We start from the raw sequence: 19122 nt of genomic DNA, 5'->3' as shown, positions 1-19122 counted from the left end.
ATAAATCCGGTTAGTGGCATGGCTAACGTAAAAGTTAGCACGACGTTCTTACAGCACCATCAACCGCCACTGTCTTTAAAGAGTTTGTACCTTCTCTTGTGTTCGTGTGGGTTTCTTCTGGGCACTCTGGCTTCCTCCCACGTTCCAAAGACACATGGGGTTAGTAGGCTGATTGGTCCCTGGCCAGAAGGGCTTGTTATCATGGTGCAAAAGATCAATTTAGGTTCATTAACACAGATTCTCCAAGTGCTTATTGATATTCTTCCTGATTATTGTTTCCTATATTTGTTACTTTTAAGCCTTTTGACCCTTTCTCTGTGTCTTCATTGAGTGGGAGGAACCTTCCCAGACTATCCTAGACTTCTCTGGAACCACCAAAAGACCTTGGTGAAGGAGCAAGGGGTGGAGGGGGCAAGGGAAGAGGACATTTCCAGGTGGCAGGAGGGAGCCTGAACTCCAGACCAATCACCATGGGAGCCCTGGCGGTGGCTCCTGAGTCACAGCAGCAGCTCATTTCCGCTCCACCTCTGCCACAAGTCTGAAATGGATCCAGAGTCAGCACTTTGGAGCCGCTAATGGAACATTTATGAAGGTCAGGTCTGCCACATGAGGGCGGAGAATCTCCGCCTTTGTGGTTGCATTTTCTTACTCTATAAAGGCCCTTCTCTCTCTCTTTCTCTTCCTCCTATGGAAGCTGCAAGACCTGCTGAGATCTTTCAGTATTTTTGAATTTTTACTGCAATCACAACGCCTGCACTTTCGGGTTTCTAAATTCTTAAATGTAGACCTACAGCACAGTAACAGGCCCTTTCTGCCCATAAGCCCATGCTGCTCAATTACACCCAATTGACTTACACCCCCTGATAGATTTTTTTGAATGGTGGGAGGAGAGTGGAGCCCCCAGGGAAACCCAACACAGAAACAGAGAGAACGTACAAACTCCTTACAGACAGTGTGATATTCAAACCCCAGTCTTGATCACTGGCTCTGTAACAGCCTTGTGCTAACTGCTTCACTCATGTTTGCAGTGACCATTGGTGAGGTATCGTGGAAAGGGTATCATTTTGGGTGTGATTTCGCAGTCAACCCATGAATATGTTTAGCAATTTGGATTAGGCATTGGCTTTCAGGGGAGAAGCCAGAGAGAGTGGTAGCAGATGATTGCCTCTCTAACCGGAAACCTGTGTCTAGTAGTGTGGCTCAGGGATTGATTATGGGCCACTGTTGTCTATATCAAGGATCTGGATGCTAACGTGGTCAATTTGATCAGAAAGTTTGCAGATGACACAAAGATTAGAGGCATTATGGAAAGTGAGGAAGGCTTTCAAAGCTTGGAGCGGGATCTCGACCAGCTGGAAAAATGGGCTGCAAAATGGCAGATGGAATTTAATGCAGTCAAGTGTGAGGTGTTGCCTTTTGGAAGGACAAACCAAGGTAGGGCAGACATGGTGCACTGTGGAGCATAAAGGTGTGCGGAAGAACAGAGGGATCTGTGAATACAGATACATAATTCCTTGGAAAGTGGAGTCACAGATAGCATTGTAAAGACAGCTTTTGGCATGTAGTCCTTCAAAAATCAAAATATTCAGTATTGGAACTGGGTTGTTGTTGTGAAGTATGGTGAGACCATATTGTGTGCAGCTTTGGGCACCTAGAGATTTACAAGACATGAGGAACTGTGCTACAGGAAAAGGTTAAACAGGATCAGAATTTATTCCCTGGAGAATAGAAGAATGAGGGGAGATTTGACAGAGGTATACAAAATCATGAGGAGTATTGATAGACTAAATACAAGTAGTCTTTTTTTCTTCTGAGGGTGTGTGATAATACAGATTCTATCACCAATGTGTATATGTACAGATTGTAGTGTAGGATGACTGTGATTGGCTGAGAGTGTAGCCACACCTACTGGCAGGTCTTAAAGGATTGCTCCTAGCCAGACTAGGTCATTCTGGACTGGTCGACCTACTTGTGATATGCTCCAGTCTTTTAGTTAATAGAAGCCTTGGTTTGGATCAACAAGTCTTTGGTTCTTTTGACGTGCTCTACAATTTTATTAACTAAAAAATTTTAAAGAAATGTCGCCTCGACATCGACCCACAGTCAGCTACACCCTCGAATGACTTTAAGTACTGGGTGAGATGCTTCGAAATACACTTACAGCTCTGATCCTGCTGTGATAGAGGACAACCATTGACTACTAATATTGATGACTATAGTGTCCCCAAGAGTCTACCAGAGTGTCCAGGATGCGACCACTTACGCCGCAGCCATGAAGGTGCTGAAAGGGCTCTACGAGCGACCGGTGAACAGGGTCCATGCTCAGTACAAACTTGCTACAAGGAGGCAACATCCCAGTGAGTCTTGTAAAGCTTATATTCAGGCACTAAGGGCAATGGGCAGGGACTGTGCCTGCACAGACAGAACTGCTGCGGAGACCACAGATGATCTCATTCGGGATGCCTATGAGGCCGAGGTTCGATCAAATGAGGTGAGGCAGCACTTGCTAGAGCACGGGGGAGAAAACCTAGAGGATGTGATCTGGATCACAGAGACGATGGAGGCTGCGGTCTTAAATATGGACATGTACTCTCGGGGCTGGACCCCACACTCTGATGTGAGTAGGATGCCCTCCCTCTACCCTACTACTGCTGCTACGCTGCCCGATGCAACCCCAAAGTGTTATTTCTGCGGGAGGAACAAGCACAGCAGGTCTCAGTGCCCGGCGAGAAAAGCCAGGTGCCAGAAGTGCCTTAAAAACAGTCACTTTGCTGTAGTCTGTTGCTCCAAAATGGCCGCTGTCAAACACAGTGTCTCGTGTGAAGCCCAATCGCCACCCTCCACTTCAACACTTCTTCCTCAGAGCTCTCGTCCAATGAAAGTGAGGACTCCACGTTTGGCAGAGCCTGATGTCACGGGGCAGACGCCGAGTGTGGAAGGTACAACTCGTGAATCTTGCCGCAATGACGTTCACCCTACCTCACAAAGCAACGTCTGACCAGGCCCCAGCCCCGACCTCAATGGCCGCCGCCGCTGCCGACCAGGGACCCACTGCCGCTGCCGACCTGGAATTTGCTGCCGACTGGGGACCCACCGCCACTACCGACTGGCGACCCTCCACCACCCAGACAGCTGTCCATGTACCTGCAACTGCGACCGACGCTACCAACCGGTACCCACTGATGCTGCCGAGCAGGGATGTGATAGCACAGAATCTATCACCATTGTGTATATTTACAGATTGTAGTGTAGGATGACTGTGATTGGCTGAGAGTGTAGCCACGCCTACTGGCAGGTCTTAAAGTGTTGCTCCTAGCCAGACCAGGTCATTCTGGACTGGTCGACCTACTTGTGATACGCTCCAGTCTTTTAGTTAATAAAAGCCTTGGTTTGGATCAACAAGTCTTTGGTTCTTTCGACGTGCTCTTCAGGGTAGGTGAATTAAGAATTGGAGGGCATGGATTAGGGTGAGAGATGAAATGCTGAAGGGGAGCAATTGGAGGAACTTCTCGGAGGGAGTGGTGAAATTGTGAAACGAGCTGCCAGCTGAAGTGGATATGAGGGCTCCTTTCAGGATCTGAATCAGTTTTATGGTCATGAACATGTGTCGTGAAATTTGTTGTTTTGCAGTATTGTGCAGAACAAGGTGCGAAATTACATTTCGTAAGTACAAGATGGAAAAGAAAATTACCAGTGAAAAGAAAGAGAAAATGTGAGCTGGTGTCCACAGGTTCATTGTCAAATCAGAAATCTGATGGGGAATTTTGACATTGAAGAACAATTTGGATAGGTACATGAATAGGAAGGGTTTGGAGGTCTGCGTGCAGCTCATTGCGGACAAGGCTAAATAATAGTTGGACAGACTTTTATTTGAAAATTTTATTTGTTATTCATGATAAAAGATTCAATGGAAAAAGACAACTTAGGAAAAAAACAAAATACGTACATGATTTTTTTTGTGACTAATAACCTCTGCAACCCCACCCCCTATCCTAACCCGCCCATCTTTCCAATCCCCGCCTCTAAACTAGCCCCAAAGCAAAAAGAAAGAAAAAAAAGGAAAGAAAGAGGACATCACATAACATAAAACTCATCAATTAGTTGCCATGGTTCGGAACAACACCACTAATGTGTGGAAAGGGGATTAATAATTCAACCCCATGTAATATAAATAAGGGCTCCAAATTATAAGAAAAAAGGAATAATTATTACTTATATTATATGTTAACTTTTCCAAAGGAATACAAGATCTCATTTCCAAAGGCCATCTCTGAATACTCAAATTAGTCTTATTTTTCGAAGTAATTGCCAAACATTTTCAAGCCACAGCTAAAGCCAATCTCAAAAAAAGGAATTTGAAATTTAATTAATTTTAACTCCAAACTCAATCACTTAATGTAACCCAACAAAAATACTAAACAATCAAGTGGAACCTTCAACTTAAAAACAGCTTCTAAAAGTTCCTTAAATCTATTCCAAAAAGGTTTCACCGTCTCACATAACCAAGTAGAATATAAGAAGGAGCCGACTTCCTTATGACACCTAAAACATAAATCCAAAGAAATAAACTTTTACTTCCTTAATTTCTCCGGAGTTAAATATAATTGATGAATAAAATTATAATGAACCTGACATTTATAATTTTAGTCATATTATCCTTGCATAAATTCCTCCAATCATCCTGGGAAATAGATACAGCTAAATCTTTCTCCCATTTTAATCTAGATTGATAAACATCCAGCTTAAGCATTTTATTCTCTAATAAAGCGTACACCTCAGATTTTGATCAGAAGAATAAAGAGTATTTGAAGATATATCATATTTCTCTTTCATTCTTTGGAATGAAATAAAATATCCTGCTTCATAATAATCTTCAACTCATTTAATACCTTTCTGATCCCACAACTTTAAAAGTTGATTATTAAGTCTAAAAGGAAAAAAAGCTTATTTTGATATAAAGGAGTTTCACATGAAATGTTACCTTCATTTTTTTATACCATAAATCCATGAAGTGTTTCAACACAGGTAATTATAATCACTCAATAATTGAGGATTCCATCTACAAATAACCTCATCCATCTTCCTCCCACCTATCTGAGATAACTCAATATCAGCCCATATCAAAGGTTTATTCACTTCAAACATCCTATTAATAAATTTCAATTGTACTGATTCATAATTTTGAAAATTAGCGAGTTTCAGACCTCCTAATTCATGCTTCCAAGTTAATTTCTGTAATGATACCCTTACCATTTTATCTTTCCATAAAAAATTTCCTCATCGAAGCATTTAAATCTTGAAAACAGTTTTGAGGAATTTTACAACGGATAGATTGAAAAAGATATTGAATTCGAGGAAAAATATAAATTTTAATATGTTATATTTTGAGTCATAAAACACCACAGCATAGAAGCAGGCCCTTCAGCCATCAAGTCTGTGTCAAACAAATGCATTATGGAGTGCTGAGTTACAGAGAGAGATCAGTAAGAATGGAAGAAGAAGATTATTTCACTGACACAAGGTTTATTCCGGAGTCTGATAGTTAGTGGGAAAGAAACTGTCCCTAAAATGTTATTGCGTGATTTCACACTCGTGAATCTTCCTCCTGTTAGGAGGAGGGAGTAGAGAGTATAAATAGGGTGGGATAAATCTATTAATATATTGGCTGCTTTTCAAAGGCTTTGGCCAATTTAGATGAAGTTGATGCAGGGTTGGGGGGTTGGTGGTGGGTGTGGGGGAAGTATGCATTCCGCATAAGAGGTTAGTTAGGAAGGTTCAAGCTTAAGCTATTAATGTTGAAGTAGTGAAATGGATTCAACAATGGTTGGATGGGAGATGCCAGAGAGTAGGGTGGAAAATTGTTCATCAACTTAGAGGCCAGTGACTAGTGGAGTGTCTCAGGGATCAGTACTGGGTCCATTGTTGTTTGTCATTTATATTAATGATCTGGATGATAGGGTGGCAAATTGGACTAGTAAGTATGCAGATGATACTAAGATTGGTGGTGTTTTGGACAGTGAAAAGATTTTCAAAGCTTGCAGTGGGATATAGGCCATTTAGAAGAGTGGGCTGAAAGATGGCAGATGGAGTTTAATACAGATAAGTGCGAAGTGCTACATTTTGGTCGGAATAATTAACTAAGGTCATACATGTTAAATGGGAGACAATTGAGGAGTGCAGTAGACAAAGGAATATAGGAATTCTGGTATATAATTCCCTGAAAGTGGAGTCACATGTAGATAGGGTGGTGAAGAAAGCTTTTTGTAATCTTGCCTTCATATGTCAGAGTATTGAGTACAGGAGTTGGGATGTCATGTTGAAGCTGTGTGCAGCTTTGGTCACTGAATTATTGGAAGGCTATCAACAAAATAGAGAGGGTGCAGAGAAGATTTACAAGAATGTTGTCTGAGTTTCAGGGGTTGAGTTACAGTGAAAGGTTAAACAGGCTGGGACTTTACTCCCTGAGGGGTGATTTGATAGAGGTATTTAAAAGTATGATGGGGTCAGATAGAGTTAATGTGGGCAGGATTTTTCCATTGAGAGTGGGGGAGATTCAAGCAAGAGGACATGGATTTAGATTGATGGGGGGAAAGTGTAGGGGAAACATGAGGGGGAATTTCTTCACTCAGAGGGTGGTGGGAGTCCGGCTCAAGCAATAGATGCAAGTTCGATTTTAATATTTAAAGAAAAGTTGGATAGGTATACGGACAAGAGAAGTGTGGAAGGTTATGGACTGTGTGCGGGTCAGTCGGGTAGGTGGGAAAAACTGTTTGGGATGGACTAGAAGGGCTAAACTGCCCTGTTTCTGTGCTGTAATTATTATATGGTTACATGGTCTGACTTAAGTTTGGAAATCTCTGCAGTGTCTTGCAGTCTAGGGTGGAGCAGTTCCCATACAACACAGTGACGCATCTGGACAGGATACATTCAATGATGCATTTGCAGAAGTTGTTGAGGGTCACAGGTGACATGTTGAGTTTGCATTGAATCATACCAAAGGAGATGAAAACTACTGGAGAGAGTGCAGAGGAGACAGAGCTAGGGCTTTTGGAGTGACAATGACTTAATAGAGGTATATAAGATTGTGAAGGGCTTAAATATGGTGGGCAACCAGTACCACTTTCCTGGAGAAACAATAGCAAATAACAGAGGCCATCGGTTTGAGGTGAGTGAAGGAAAGTTTAGGGAAGATGTCAAATTTATATTTTTTTACTCAGAGAGTGGTAGGTACCTGGAATGCTTTGCCAGGGGTGGAGGCTGGTACAATATGGATGTTGAAAAGATTCTTGGAGAGGCACATGGAAGCAAGAAAAATAGAGCGTCATGTGTATGAAGTAGGGAAAAATTAGATTGTTTAACTTGGAGTAGATTTTCATGGGTTAAAACAATATCAAGAGCAGATCAGCCTGTTCTGTGCTGCAATGTTCTATGTTCTTAAAATCTTAATTTCCCTGCAGCTGAATTGGGTCCATGTTGTGGATTCTCTGTCCAAATCCCTGTTCCTCCTTTATTAGGCTCCTCCTAATATATTTTCTTCATCTCGGGAGACAAACCTTCTCCAGACATTTTTTACTAACTCACTAACTTCAACAGCTCCCTCGACTACATCTCGACACACCATGTCCCCTGTAAGGATTCCATTCCTTTCTCTCAATACCTCCATCTCTGTTGCATCTGTTCCCAGGACATAGTCTTCCATTCTAGTTTATCCAAGATGTCCTCCTTCTTCAAAAAAGATGTGGCTTCCCCTCTACCAACCTTATCCATATATGCCCCATTTGACACGCATCTGCCCTGGCACCATCCACCCCTAGACGCACGTGAATTCCCCTTGTCCCCACTTATCCACCTCCACATCCAACATATTACCTTACACAATTTCTGCCACCTACAACATGATTCCCACCACTAGGCACATCTTTCCCTCTCTTCCCCTCTTTTCCTTCCACAGGGACCACTCATTCTGTGACTCCCTCGTCCACTTATCCCTTATTACTAATCGGCCCTTTGATAACTACCCTTGTGACTGAAGGAAGCACCACACTTATAACCACACCTCCTCAGTCACCACCATTTGGGGCCCCTAGAAGTCCTTCCAAGTGAAGCAACACTTCACTTGTGATCTTCAGGGGTCATCGGCTGCATCCAATGCTTCCATTGTGGCCTCCTCTACTTCGGAGAGGCTGGTCTCAGACTAGGATATTATTTCGCTGAGCACTCTGTCCGCATCAATAGCAGGGATCTCCCAGTGACCAACCATTTCAATTCTGTGCCCCACTCCCACACTGAAATGTCTGTTCATGACCTCACGCACTGTCAAACCAAGGCGGCACGCAAAATATCTAATATTCCATTTGGGCACTCTCAAACCAGATGACATTAATGTCGATTTCTCCAGATTCAATTAGGCCACTTCCCCGTCTTCCTCTCTTCCTCATCCCTCTGTCTTCCTTCTTCCAGCTCTCCAACCCATCCATCTTCACACTGAGAGCTATTCCTTACCCTTTCACTTCTCAGATTTGTTCTCTCATGCCCTCCCATCAATATCCTTCTCTGCCGCTCCCCACCATTTTATTCAGACGCCAGCCTGCCTTTTGCTCATACGTTGATGAAGGACTCCGACCTGAAACACTGGTGATGCATCATTTATCTTTGCTGCATAAGGAATTCTCCAGCATTTTTGTGTCATCTTCCTAATCTTTCTTTAGCTTGGCACACTTCAATATTTGTTCTATTATTTGAGGTAATTTGACGATGTCAAACATGTGTCCTTGAATGAACTGAGAATAATTTTTAACTTTACTTTTTCCTTCAGGTTCGAACTTGTTCAAGTTATTATTCCATATCGGTTATATTCAAGTTGGAGTTGGGGTTTCATTTCTTTTAATAACAGAGTTGGTTTCAATAATAGGTAATGTAAATCTTTATTTTTTAAATTCTAACAATGAAGCAAAATTAACAGCCTTGAAAACTTTGTGCATTCATCAGATATGAAATCTCCAACATTACATAGCTTGGCTTTTCAACCAGATTATTCCATAAATTAGAGGCGCACGAGAGTCTGCAGACCCTGTAATCTGAGGCAAACACTATCTGTTGAAGGAACTCAGTGGGGTCGAGCAGCATCTGTGGGAGAAAAAGAATGGCTGATATTTCGGCCGGAATCCCTCATCAGAATGATTCTCAGTAAAACACACAGAGAAATGTTGGAGAAACTCAGCTTGTCTAGCAGTGCCTGTCGGATATAAAGATACCGACATTTCGGGTCTGAGCCCATCTACAAAGTATAAGCAAAAAAACAGGAAAGTATCTCAATAGAGACGGAAGAATGGCAGGGAGAGGAGTCATACCAATAGCCCAAAGTTGTACATAGGAGAGACTGGCAACATCTTTCGCGTGGGCAACCATTTCAATTCCCCACCTTATTCCCTTGCTGACATGTCTGTCCATGGTCTCATGCACTGCCAGACTGAGACCACACAAACTGGAGGAACGACTCCTCATCTTCTGATTGGTCACCCTCCAACCAGATGCCATTAACATCGACATCTCCAGTTTCCATTAAACCCCTCCTCCCCTTCTTCTTTTACCTGTCACCTTTTCCACCAACTCATTCTCTCTTTCTCTTTCCCCTTTGTCTCCTTTCACAGAAATAAAATCAATTCTCAGCTCTCCTCATTAAATCCAATTAACTTTTGACTGTTGGGGTCTGGGCTCATCCCCCTCCCATTCTTCAGTTTTTATTCTGTTACCTTCTTGTTTTATATTGCTTATATCTTGAAGAAAGGCTCATGCCCCAAACATCAGTGATATATTTTCTATGGACGCTGCGAGACCTCCTGAGTTCCTCCAGCTTTTCTGTGTACACCAGCGAACTGCCATGCTTCACTCAGTCTTGATAGAGGATCCCAACCTGAAATGTTCTGTCTCTCCCACTGATTCTACTTGACCTGCTGAGTTGTTCCTCCAGCAGATTGTTTGCTGCTGTGAAACCATATAACCATTTACGGAGCAGAAACAGGCCATGTCGGCCTTTCAAGTCCGCACCAGTTCACTAGAACAACTCCACTAGCTCAACCCTCCTGCTCTCCGCCCATAACCCTCCGACCCCCTCACCTCCATGTACACATCCAACCTTCTCTTAAATGACAGAAGGGACCCTGCCGCAACTATCTCATTCAGAAGATCATTCCATTCTGCCTCCACTCACTGAGTGAAAAAGCATCCTCTAATATTTCTCCTAAAGTTTTTCCCCCTTACCCATAACTCATGGCCTCTTGTTCCAACCTCCCCTGCCCTCAGGGGAAAAAGTCTGTTTATGTCTAGTCTATCTATTCCTTTAATAATTTTAAATACCTCTATCAAGTCTCCTCTCTGCCCTCTACTTTCCAATGAATAAAGTCCCAGTCTTCTTAATCTCTCCCTGTAATCCAGATGCTGTAAGCCAGGCAACATCCTTGTAAACCTTCTCTGCACCCTCTCCACCTTATCTATATCCTTTCTATAATTTGGAGACCAGAACTGAGCACAGTACTCCAAACCTGGCCTCACCAATGCCTTAAACAGCTGCAGCATCACCTCCCAGCTCATATATTCTATACTATGATTTATGAAGGCCAGCATACCATATGCCTTCTCAACCACCCTGTCTACATGGGAATTCTCCTTCAGTGAACTCTGTACCATAACCCCCAGGTCCCTTTGTTCCACTGGGTGCCTCAATGCCCTCCCCTTAATTGTATATGTCCTATTCAGGTTATTTTTACCGAAATGCAACACCTCACACTTGTCTACATTGAATTCCATCTGCCATCTTTCAGCCCACTCTTCCAAACAAATCAAATCCTTCCGTAATCCAAGAAAATCTACCTCACTATCCACCATTCCCCCTCTTTTCGTATCATCCGCGTATTTGCTTACCCAGTTGACCACACCCTCCTCTAAATCATTAATATAAATGATAAACAACAAGGGACCCAGCACCGATCCCTGAGGCATCCCGCTTGTCACAGGCTTCCAACCTGATATACAGTTGTCCACCAAGATTCACTGCTGTCTATCTCCCAGCCACCTCTGAACCCATGTCACAATCCCTACTAATCCCTAGTGACTGAACCTTCCTTATTAACCTTCCATGCGGAACCTTATCAAAAGCTTTACTAAAATCCAAATAGATCACATCCACCGCTCTACCTTCATCCACCTTTTTAGTCACTTCCTCAAAAAACTGAACAAAGTTCGTCAAACATGACTTTCCTTTTACAAACCCATGCTGGGTGCCCCTAATCAATCCCTGCCCATCCAGATATGAGTGTATACTATCTCGAAGAATACCCTCCATAACCTTCCCCACCACCGAAGTCAAACTTACTGGCCGATAATTACTTACTGCCATTTTTGAACAATGGAACAACCCTCCAATCCTGTGGTACCTCCCCCTCCTCCAGTGATCTTTGAAAAATCACTATTTGTTCCCTGACTTGGGAAACCAGTTTTATTTTCAGTAATGGAATGTGCAAGGCAAGGAAATAAACAAAGGGGAGGGTTTCCCCAGAAAATCCTCTTAAAGAATGGATCTATGAATGAGATGAACAAGGCAACACCTGTGAGGGTTGAGCGAAGGGTATTAAACAGGAGGGCATGGCAATGATTGAACTTTGAGCTCCGATAGTTGGTGGAGTGAAACATGGAAGTCAGCACACACAGTGATTTTAGTTTAAAATCAGAAATGATAGAGGAACTCAGCCCGTCTTGCAATATCCATAGGATATATTACTGATGCTTCGGGCCTGAGTATGAACAAAGAACAGGAAGGCATCCCCAACCAGATAGCATTAACATCAATGTCTCCAATTTCCATTAACTCCCCCGTTCTTCTTCCCCTGTTGCCTTTTCTCCTTCTTTCTCTCTCTCTTTTCCCTCCATCTACTTTCACATAGGCATAATCAATTCTCACCTCTCCTTTTATCATGTCCAATTAACACCTTTTGTTTGCCTGGACTCCTCTTTCACCCTTCCATCCTTCAGTCTGCATTCTGACACCTTCCTGTTCTTTGCTTATACCTTGAAGAAGGGCTCAGGCCGGAAACGTGGGTGATATATCATTACTTCCAATGGACGCTGTGAGCCTGGCTAAGTTCCTCCAGCATTTCTGTGTGCTTCTGATAGTTGGTTGGTCCATCAAGAGTGTGGAATTATTATTGAACCCCAGATGACTGAGTAAAGTTGAAGAAGTGGAAGGAAATGTGAGCAATGGCATTTAACGAAACTTGCGGGAGTCAGCAGTGAAGGGGAGGGATGCGAAGACAGAATGAAGAGTGAATCATCTTTGAAAGTAACAATTAGAGAATGTGAATGCGATATGGAGGCAAAGAGCTGGCACGAAGAAAAGCATATTGTTCTTCATACGTACAGAGTAAAGAAATCAGGAAGAGGGATGGGACACACTTACTTGTTATCGCAGTAGAGAGTCAAAAGCTGCCAGAAAGTGCTCAATGAACAGACAACAAAATAGGACAAAGGATATAACGCAAGATGCACAGGGAGCACAAAAGGTGAAGTGAGCACAGTATCACTGATCCAACACACAATCGGCTGGAGGAACTGAATGGATTGAGCAACTTCAGTGGGAGACAAAAGATCTGTTCTGATGAAGGGTTCCGGCCCTCAATGGTCATAATTCTTCTTCTCCTGTTTCCATTAAAGCTCTCCATCCCTCTTCTTCTTCCCCTGTCACCTTTCCCCAGGTCTCTTGCTCTCTCTCTCTCTCTCTCTCTCTCTCTCTCTCTCTCTCTCTCTCTCTCTCTCTCTCTCTCTCTCTCTCTCAGTCTCTCTCTCTCTTCCCTTTTCTCTCTGACTCCTTTCCAGAACCAAAACTAATTCTCACCTTTCCTCTTTTCATTTCCAATAACACCTTTTGTCGCTCTGGATTCGTTCCCCCTGTCATTCTTCATTCTTTATTCTGACACCTTCCTGTTTTTTTCTTGCACCTCGAAGAGGGGCTCAGGCCCGAAATGTCTGTAATTTATTCTTAATGGATGTTGTGAGACCAGTCGAGTTCTTCCAGCATTTCTGAGTGTTTTTACTGCAGTCACAGCTTCTGCAGACTTTGGTGTTTCACTCCCTGCACGATTCATTTCTTTCTCCCACTCGGCCCTCTCAAACTGCCGTGTAAAAGGTCCCAGGCCTGAAATTGTTTCTCTCCCCATTAATGCTGTCTGACTGGCTGAGAATTTCATGCATTTTCTATTTTTAATTCCAGAATTTGTTTTGCAGGTTCAGAGATTGGCTGGCTGCTTTGCAGAGAACCTCTGTTAAAGTCCGCTCCTTACCTGTCTCTTCATCTCACTCACCTTCCTCTATCCATTTTGCCCTCACCTCAGCCCCTCTCCTTCCATTGCCCACTTGTTTGTCTCCTTTTATAGACTTGCTATCTTCCCCCCCCCCACTTTAGACTCCAGACCTGAAACGTTGACTGACCATTTCTCTCCTTAAGACCATAAAAGCGACGTAGGAGCAGAAATAGGCTATTCAGCCCATCGAGTCTGCCCCACCATTCATTCATAAGCTGATCCATTTTCCCACTCAGCCCCTCTGCCCGGCCTTCTCCCCATAACCTTTGATGCCCTGGCAAATGCATAAAATGACCTGGCCTCTACAACTGCCTGTAGCAACAAATTCCATAGATTTACCACCCTCTGGCTGAAGAAATTCCTCTGCATTCCTGCTCCAAATGGATGCCCTTTAATCTTGAAGTTGTGCCTTCTTGTCCTAAATTCTCTCAGTGTGGGAAACAATTGATGTACATCTACTCTGTCCATGCTCTTCAACATTCAAAATGTTTGAATTACCATAAATATTTGAGTATAATGCGAAAAATTTTGTACTGAAATTTGAGCTCAAAGTAGGGGGGGACGCATTATACATGGGAGTAAAATTAAAAAAAAAATTCTGTCAGGTGTAACAATCAGTAAGGTTATCAACAGATGTGTACATTGACTGATTTACCACGTGATTTTGTTTATATTGGTGGTACTTGGTCACATGAGACCAAGATGTTTTTAAAAAGACACCGATTGCTCACTTATATAAACGAATGTTAAATGGGAACCTGCAAAACATATTCTGGAATTAAAAATAGAAAATGCATGAACAGTTATTCTAGATATACGTATTTTGCTGTTGTTCTAATTTCTATCCGTGATGTATTCTCCTGGAATGAAGAGAAAACGCAGTGCTTTTGATGCATCATTTAAGCTGAAAGTGATCAAGTATGCAGAAAGAAATAAAAACTGTGCAGCCTCCAGAGAATTCGGCGTGGCTGAGAGTAACATCCGGCTTTGGAGGAAGCAGAAATCAGAGATAGCCCAGTTGCCCACGACCAAATGTGCTCGTAGGGGAAAGCAAGCTCTGTATCCAGATCTGGAGAAGATCTGGGTAGAGAGGCGGAGAAAGGATGATTACATTATCACCTGTTTCCATCTCCATCTTCAAGCTAGGAAACTGCAGAAAGTTCGCAAATATGGAGTGAGTGGCATATTCAAGGTGTCAAAGGGTTGGTGTCAGAGGTTTATGAAGAGGCATTCCCTGGCCACACGACAGTGAACCAAGATATCACAGAAGATTCCCAGTGATTTAGATGAAAAGATAATTAGTTTTCACGATTTTGTGATTCAGTTAAAGACGGAGATGACTTTGATATGAATAATATCGGCAATATAGGTGAAATTCCCTTGTGTTTTGATATGCCTGGTAACAGAATTATTGACAAAGTGGGTAGTAAAACGGTTTATGTAAAGATGACAAGTCATGAAAGGACCCATTTCACCGTAGTTTTGTGCTTCTTAGTTGATGGGTGTGCCCGATGGAGATGTGGGGGGGCTGGTAGTCATGGTGGGGAGCTGGCTGATGGAGGACCTCAGTTTTCTTCAGGCTGACTTCCAGGCCAAACATTTTGGCAGTTTCCGCAAAGCAGGACGTCAAGCGCTGAAGAGCTGGCTCTGAATGGGCAACTAAAGCGGCATCGTCTGCAAAGAGTAGTTCACGGACAAGTTTCTCTTGTGTCTTGGTGTGAGCTTTCAGGCACCTCAGATTGAAGAGACTGCCATCCGTGCGGTACCGGATGTAAACAGCGTCTTCATTGTTGAGGTCTTTCATGGCTTGTTTCAGCATCATGCTGAAGAAGATTGAAAAGAGGGTTGGTGCGAGAACACAGCCTTGCTTCACGCCATTGTTAATGGAGAAGGGTTCAGAGAGCTCATTGCTGTATCTGACCCGACCTTGTTGGTTTTCGTGCAGTTGGATAATCATGTTGAGGAACTTTGGGGGACATCCGATGCGCTCTCGGGCACACAAAACTCAAAACGGTCAACCAGTTTACCTATCTCGGCTGCACCATTTCATCGGATGCAAGGATCGACAATGAGATAGACAACAGACTCGCCAAGGCAAATAGCGCCTTTGGAAGACTACACAAATGAGTCTGGAAAAATAACCAACTGAAAAACCTCACAAAGATTAGCATATACAGAGCCGTTGTCATACCCACACTCCTGTTCGGCTCCGAATCATGGGTCCTCTACCGGCATCACCTACGGCTCCTAGAACGCTTCCACCAGCGTTGTCTCTGCTCCATCCTCAACATTCATTGGAGCAACTTCATCCCTAACATCGAAGTACTTGAGATGGAAGAGGCCGACAGCATCGAATCCACGCTGCTGAAGATCCAACTGCGCTGGGTAGGTCACGTCTCCAGAATGGAGGACCATCGCCTTCCCAAGATCGTGTTATATGGCGAGCTCTCCACTGGCCACTGTGACAGAGGTGCAGCAAAGAAGAGGTACAAGGACTGCCTAAAGAAATCTCTTGGTGCCTGCCACATTGACCACTGCCAGTGGGCTGATATCGCCTCAAACCGTGCATCTTGGTGCCTCACAGTTCGGCGGGCAGCAACCTCCTTTGAAGAAGACTGCAGAGCCCACCTCACTGACAAAAGACAAAGGAGGAAAAACCCAACACCCAACCCCAACCCACCAATTTTCCCCTGCAACCACTGCAACCGTGTCTGCCTGTCCCGTATCGGACTTTTCAGCCACAAACGAGCCTGCAGCTGACGTGGACATTTACCCCTCCATAAATCTTCGTCCGCGAAGCCAAGCCAAAGAAGAAAGAAGTTGATGGGTCCAAGTTACAGCAAATGGTGATCTTTAAGTGTAAGACCATTGCAAAAGGAGAAAAGTTCCCACCAGGCATTCTTGTACACTGCCAGCCCAAAGGGTGGATGGATGAAGAGGGCGTCAAACTGTGGTTGGAGAAGGTGTGGAATAGAAGACTTGGATCTCTTTTAAAGAAACCGTTAATGTTAGTGTGGGACCAGTTTCAAGCCCATCTGACAGAAGCAGTAAAGAAACAGCTCAAGCGATTCAAGACACACCAAGCTGTTATTCCAGGTGGCTTGACAAGGGTACTGCAACCCCTTGATGTCATGCTTAATAAGCAATTTAAGGACCATGTTAGAAAAGATTGGATTTCCTGGATGGCCTCAGACCAAGTGGAGAAAACAGCTGGAGGAAATCTCAAGAAAGCAGGCCTATCCACTATGGTTTCCTGGTGAAGGAGGCCTGGGATTCACTTCCAAGTAATATGGTCTCCCTGAGTTTTTCAATGACAGGAATCGCCAACAAAATGGATGGGACTGAAGATGATGTTTTAGGGGCCAATGCAAGTACCACCACTACTTCAGACTATGAACGTGAATCTGAAGATGAAATAACAGACACAACAGGCCTGGACACAGATGAGAGAAGGTCAACAGAGAAGAATGGGATGCACTTTTGGGATCATCTGATGATTATGAGTCTGATTTTGATAGATTTAAAAATAAATAATGTTTTTCTTTTTATTTACGTATATATTTTGAACAATAAATTGATTATGTTTATTACGATAATTTTGTCATTTCATTTAGCGCAACACCACTTTTCTTCCACAATCTGACAAAGTGGTCCTTCCATGACGATTTTGGGCCAATAAAAAGGAGGGGTCGTACTATACACGGGGGTAAAATTTTTCTCCATTTTTCCCCGCAAAAAAAAAGGTGGGTCGCATTATACACGAATATTTACTGTAGTCCCTTCTCGTTCTACTAAATTCCAATAAATGTAGGTCAATAATTGTCAAACGTTCCATGTATGACAACCCTTTCATTCCCGTAATCATCCTAGTGAACCTCCTTTGAATCCTCCACGGATGCTTCGTGTCCCACTGACTCCCTCTTACCTTTGTCCAACCATGGTCTTCTGTCTAATTCTCCATCCCTCTCCCACACTGAACTCTCTCTGGCTTTTTCAGCTGTTTCCACTCAAACATAACTCGAGTAATAACCACTGATGGCTGTTTACAACCCCAGGTCTCAACTCTGAATTCAACAGTTTCAGATAATTAGTCTTTTTTTCCTGTATGTAGGAAGATGGAATGGTTGTTTTAAAATTCTATAACATGTATTGATCTTTTCTCCTCAGTTACTACCTGGCCTGCTACATATTTCCAGCATTATCCTTTATTTCAGATTTCCGGCAACCTCAGGGTTCGAGATCACTCAGTTCAAGCGAGGCTTTCCTTTCTCTTTCTCCTCTCCCCTAATTTACATTTCATAGACGTGTGGAGTCTAACAGCACATGACCAAGCCCTAAGGCTGTCCCTGACCATGTGGCATGGTTGGCATAAAGCTATTGCAATGCCAGTGGCCTGGGCTCGAACCTGGCACTGCCTGTAGGGAGTTTATACGTTCCCCCTGAGACCAGCATGGGTTTTCTCCATTTGCTCCAGTTTTAAGATTTCAAGATCATTTTTCATGTAATAAAACAGATGTGATATTACATGAAATTTCCTTTTGTCAGCAGAAATTGCCCAATGCCCTTACAGTCAGAGAAAGAGAAACAATGAAGAGAATGTCCCCCCCACCGAGAGTCCATGGCTTCACCTCCAGCACTCCACAGCCTCTGCAGCTTCAGTCCAAACCATCAGTAACCCATGCTCCAGATGCAAACCTCCGACATGATCAGAAAGGCTACAGCTACCTTCGGCACCCTCTTGCATCTCGGTTCCTATGTCTGGAACCCCCTCAGCCAGTCTCGACACAGTCTCCAGCAGTCCACCGCCTGGACTGCAAGTCGCCAGAAGGGTCTTCTACCGTGCTGTATATTTTAAAAATTAAAAACCGTGAACACCTCTATACCAATTCCATTACTAACATTCAGTACGTAGTCTTCCATTGACTTGAAATTCAAGTGCTTGTCAGAGCGTTGGAGAAACTCAGCAGGTTATGCAGCAAATCTATAGGAGTAAAGGCAACAAATGTTTTGGGCCTGAGCCCGTCGTCAGGAATGTTCAGTTCTCTGCCTCCACCACTTCCTCAGGCAATGCATTCTAATTTCCAACCACCTTCAGAATCTTACATCCCCATCAAACCTGTTATTAAATCTATGGCCTCCAGCTTAATTTGCTTCTACTCTGGAGAAATGTTTCCCTCCCCCATTCCTTCTCCGCACAGTGCTCGAGCCTTATTTCAGCTTCCTTCACTTCAAGAGCGCCTCGGATGCCCACCAAAGTTCCTCAACATGGTTATCCAACTGCACGAAAACCAACAAGGTCATGTCAGATACAGCAATGAGCTCTCTGAACCCTTCTCCATTAACAATGGCGTGAACCAAGGCTGTGTTCTCGCACCAACCCTCTTTTCAATCTTCTTCAGCATGATGCTGAACCAAGCCATTAAAGACCTCAACAATGAAGACGCTGTTTACATCCGGTACCGCACGGATGGCAGTCTCTTCAATCTGAGGCGCCTGAAAGCTCACACCAAGACACAAGAGCAACTTGTCCGTGAACTACTCTTTGTAGACGATGCCGCTTTAGTTGCCCATTCAGAGCCAGCTCTTCAGCGCTTGACGTCCTGTTTTGCGGAAACTGCCAAAAAGTTTGGCCTGAAAGTCAGCCTTTTTTTAAAATTTTTTTTATTTTTCACACCATAAATTACGTTAGCCATGATATACACTTTTTCTTTTTCACACATATACAGTGACTTTTTCTCCCCCCCCCCTCCCTCCTCCCAAGCCACCCCCC

The 19122-nt window shown here is 43.6% G+C and overlaps 1 protein-coding gene across 9 annotated transcripts in view; it reads left to right on the top strand.

Annotated features, from left to right (window-relative positions):
• LOC138756979 (apolipoprotein L5-like) overlaps positions 1-19122 on the top strand; it is an 89846-nt gene that overhangs the window by 48612 nt on the left and 22112 nt on the right. For all 9 annotated transcript variants that reach the window (XM_069923513.1, XM_069923508.1, XM_069923512.1 and 6 more), the window contains one exon: positions 8816-8911. In XM_069923513.1, the coding sequence (XP_069779614.1) occupies positions 8816-8911 (96 nt within the window). The remainder of the gene's footprint in view (positions 1-8815; positions 8912-19122) is intronic.

The sequence above is a fragment of the Narcine bancroftii genome, chromosome 3 (assembly GCF_036971445.1).
Source record: "Narcine bancroftii isolate sNarBan1 chromosome 3, sNarBan1.hap1, whole genome shotgun sequence".
Taxonomy (NCBI): domain Eukaryota; kingdom Metazoa; phylum Chordata; class Chondrichthyes; order Torpediniformes; family Narcinidae; genus Narcine; species Narcine bancroftii.
Note: the sequence above shows the minus strand (reverse complement) of the source record. Positions and strands in the feature narration are given on the sequence as shown.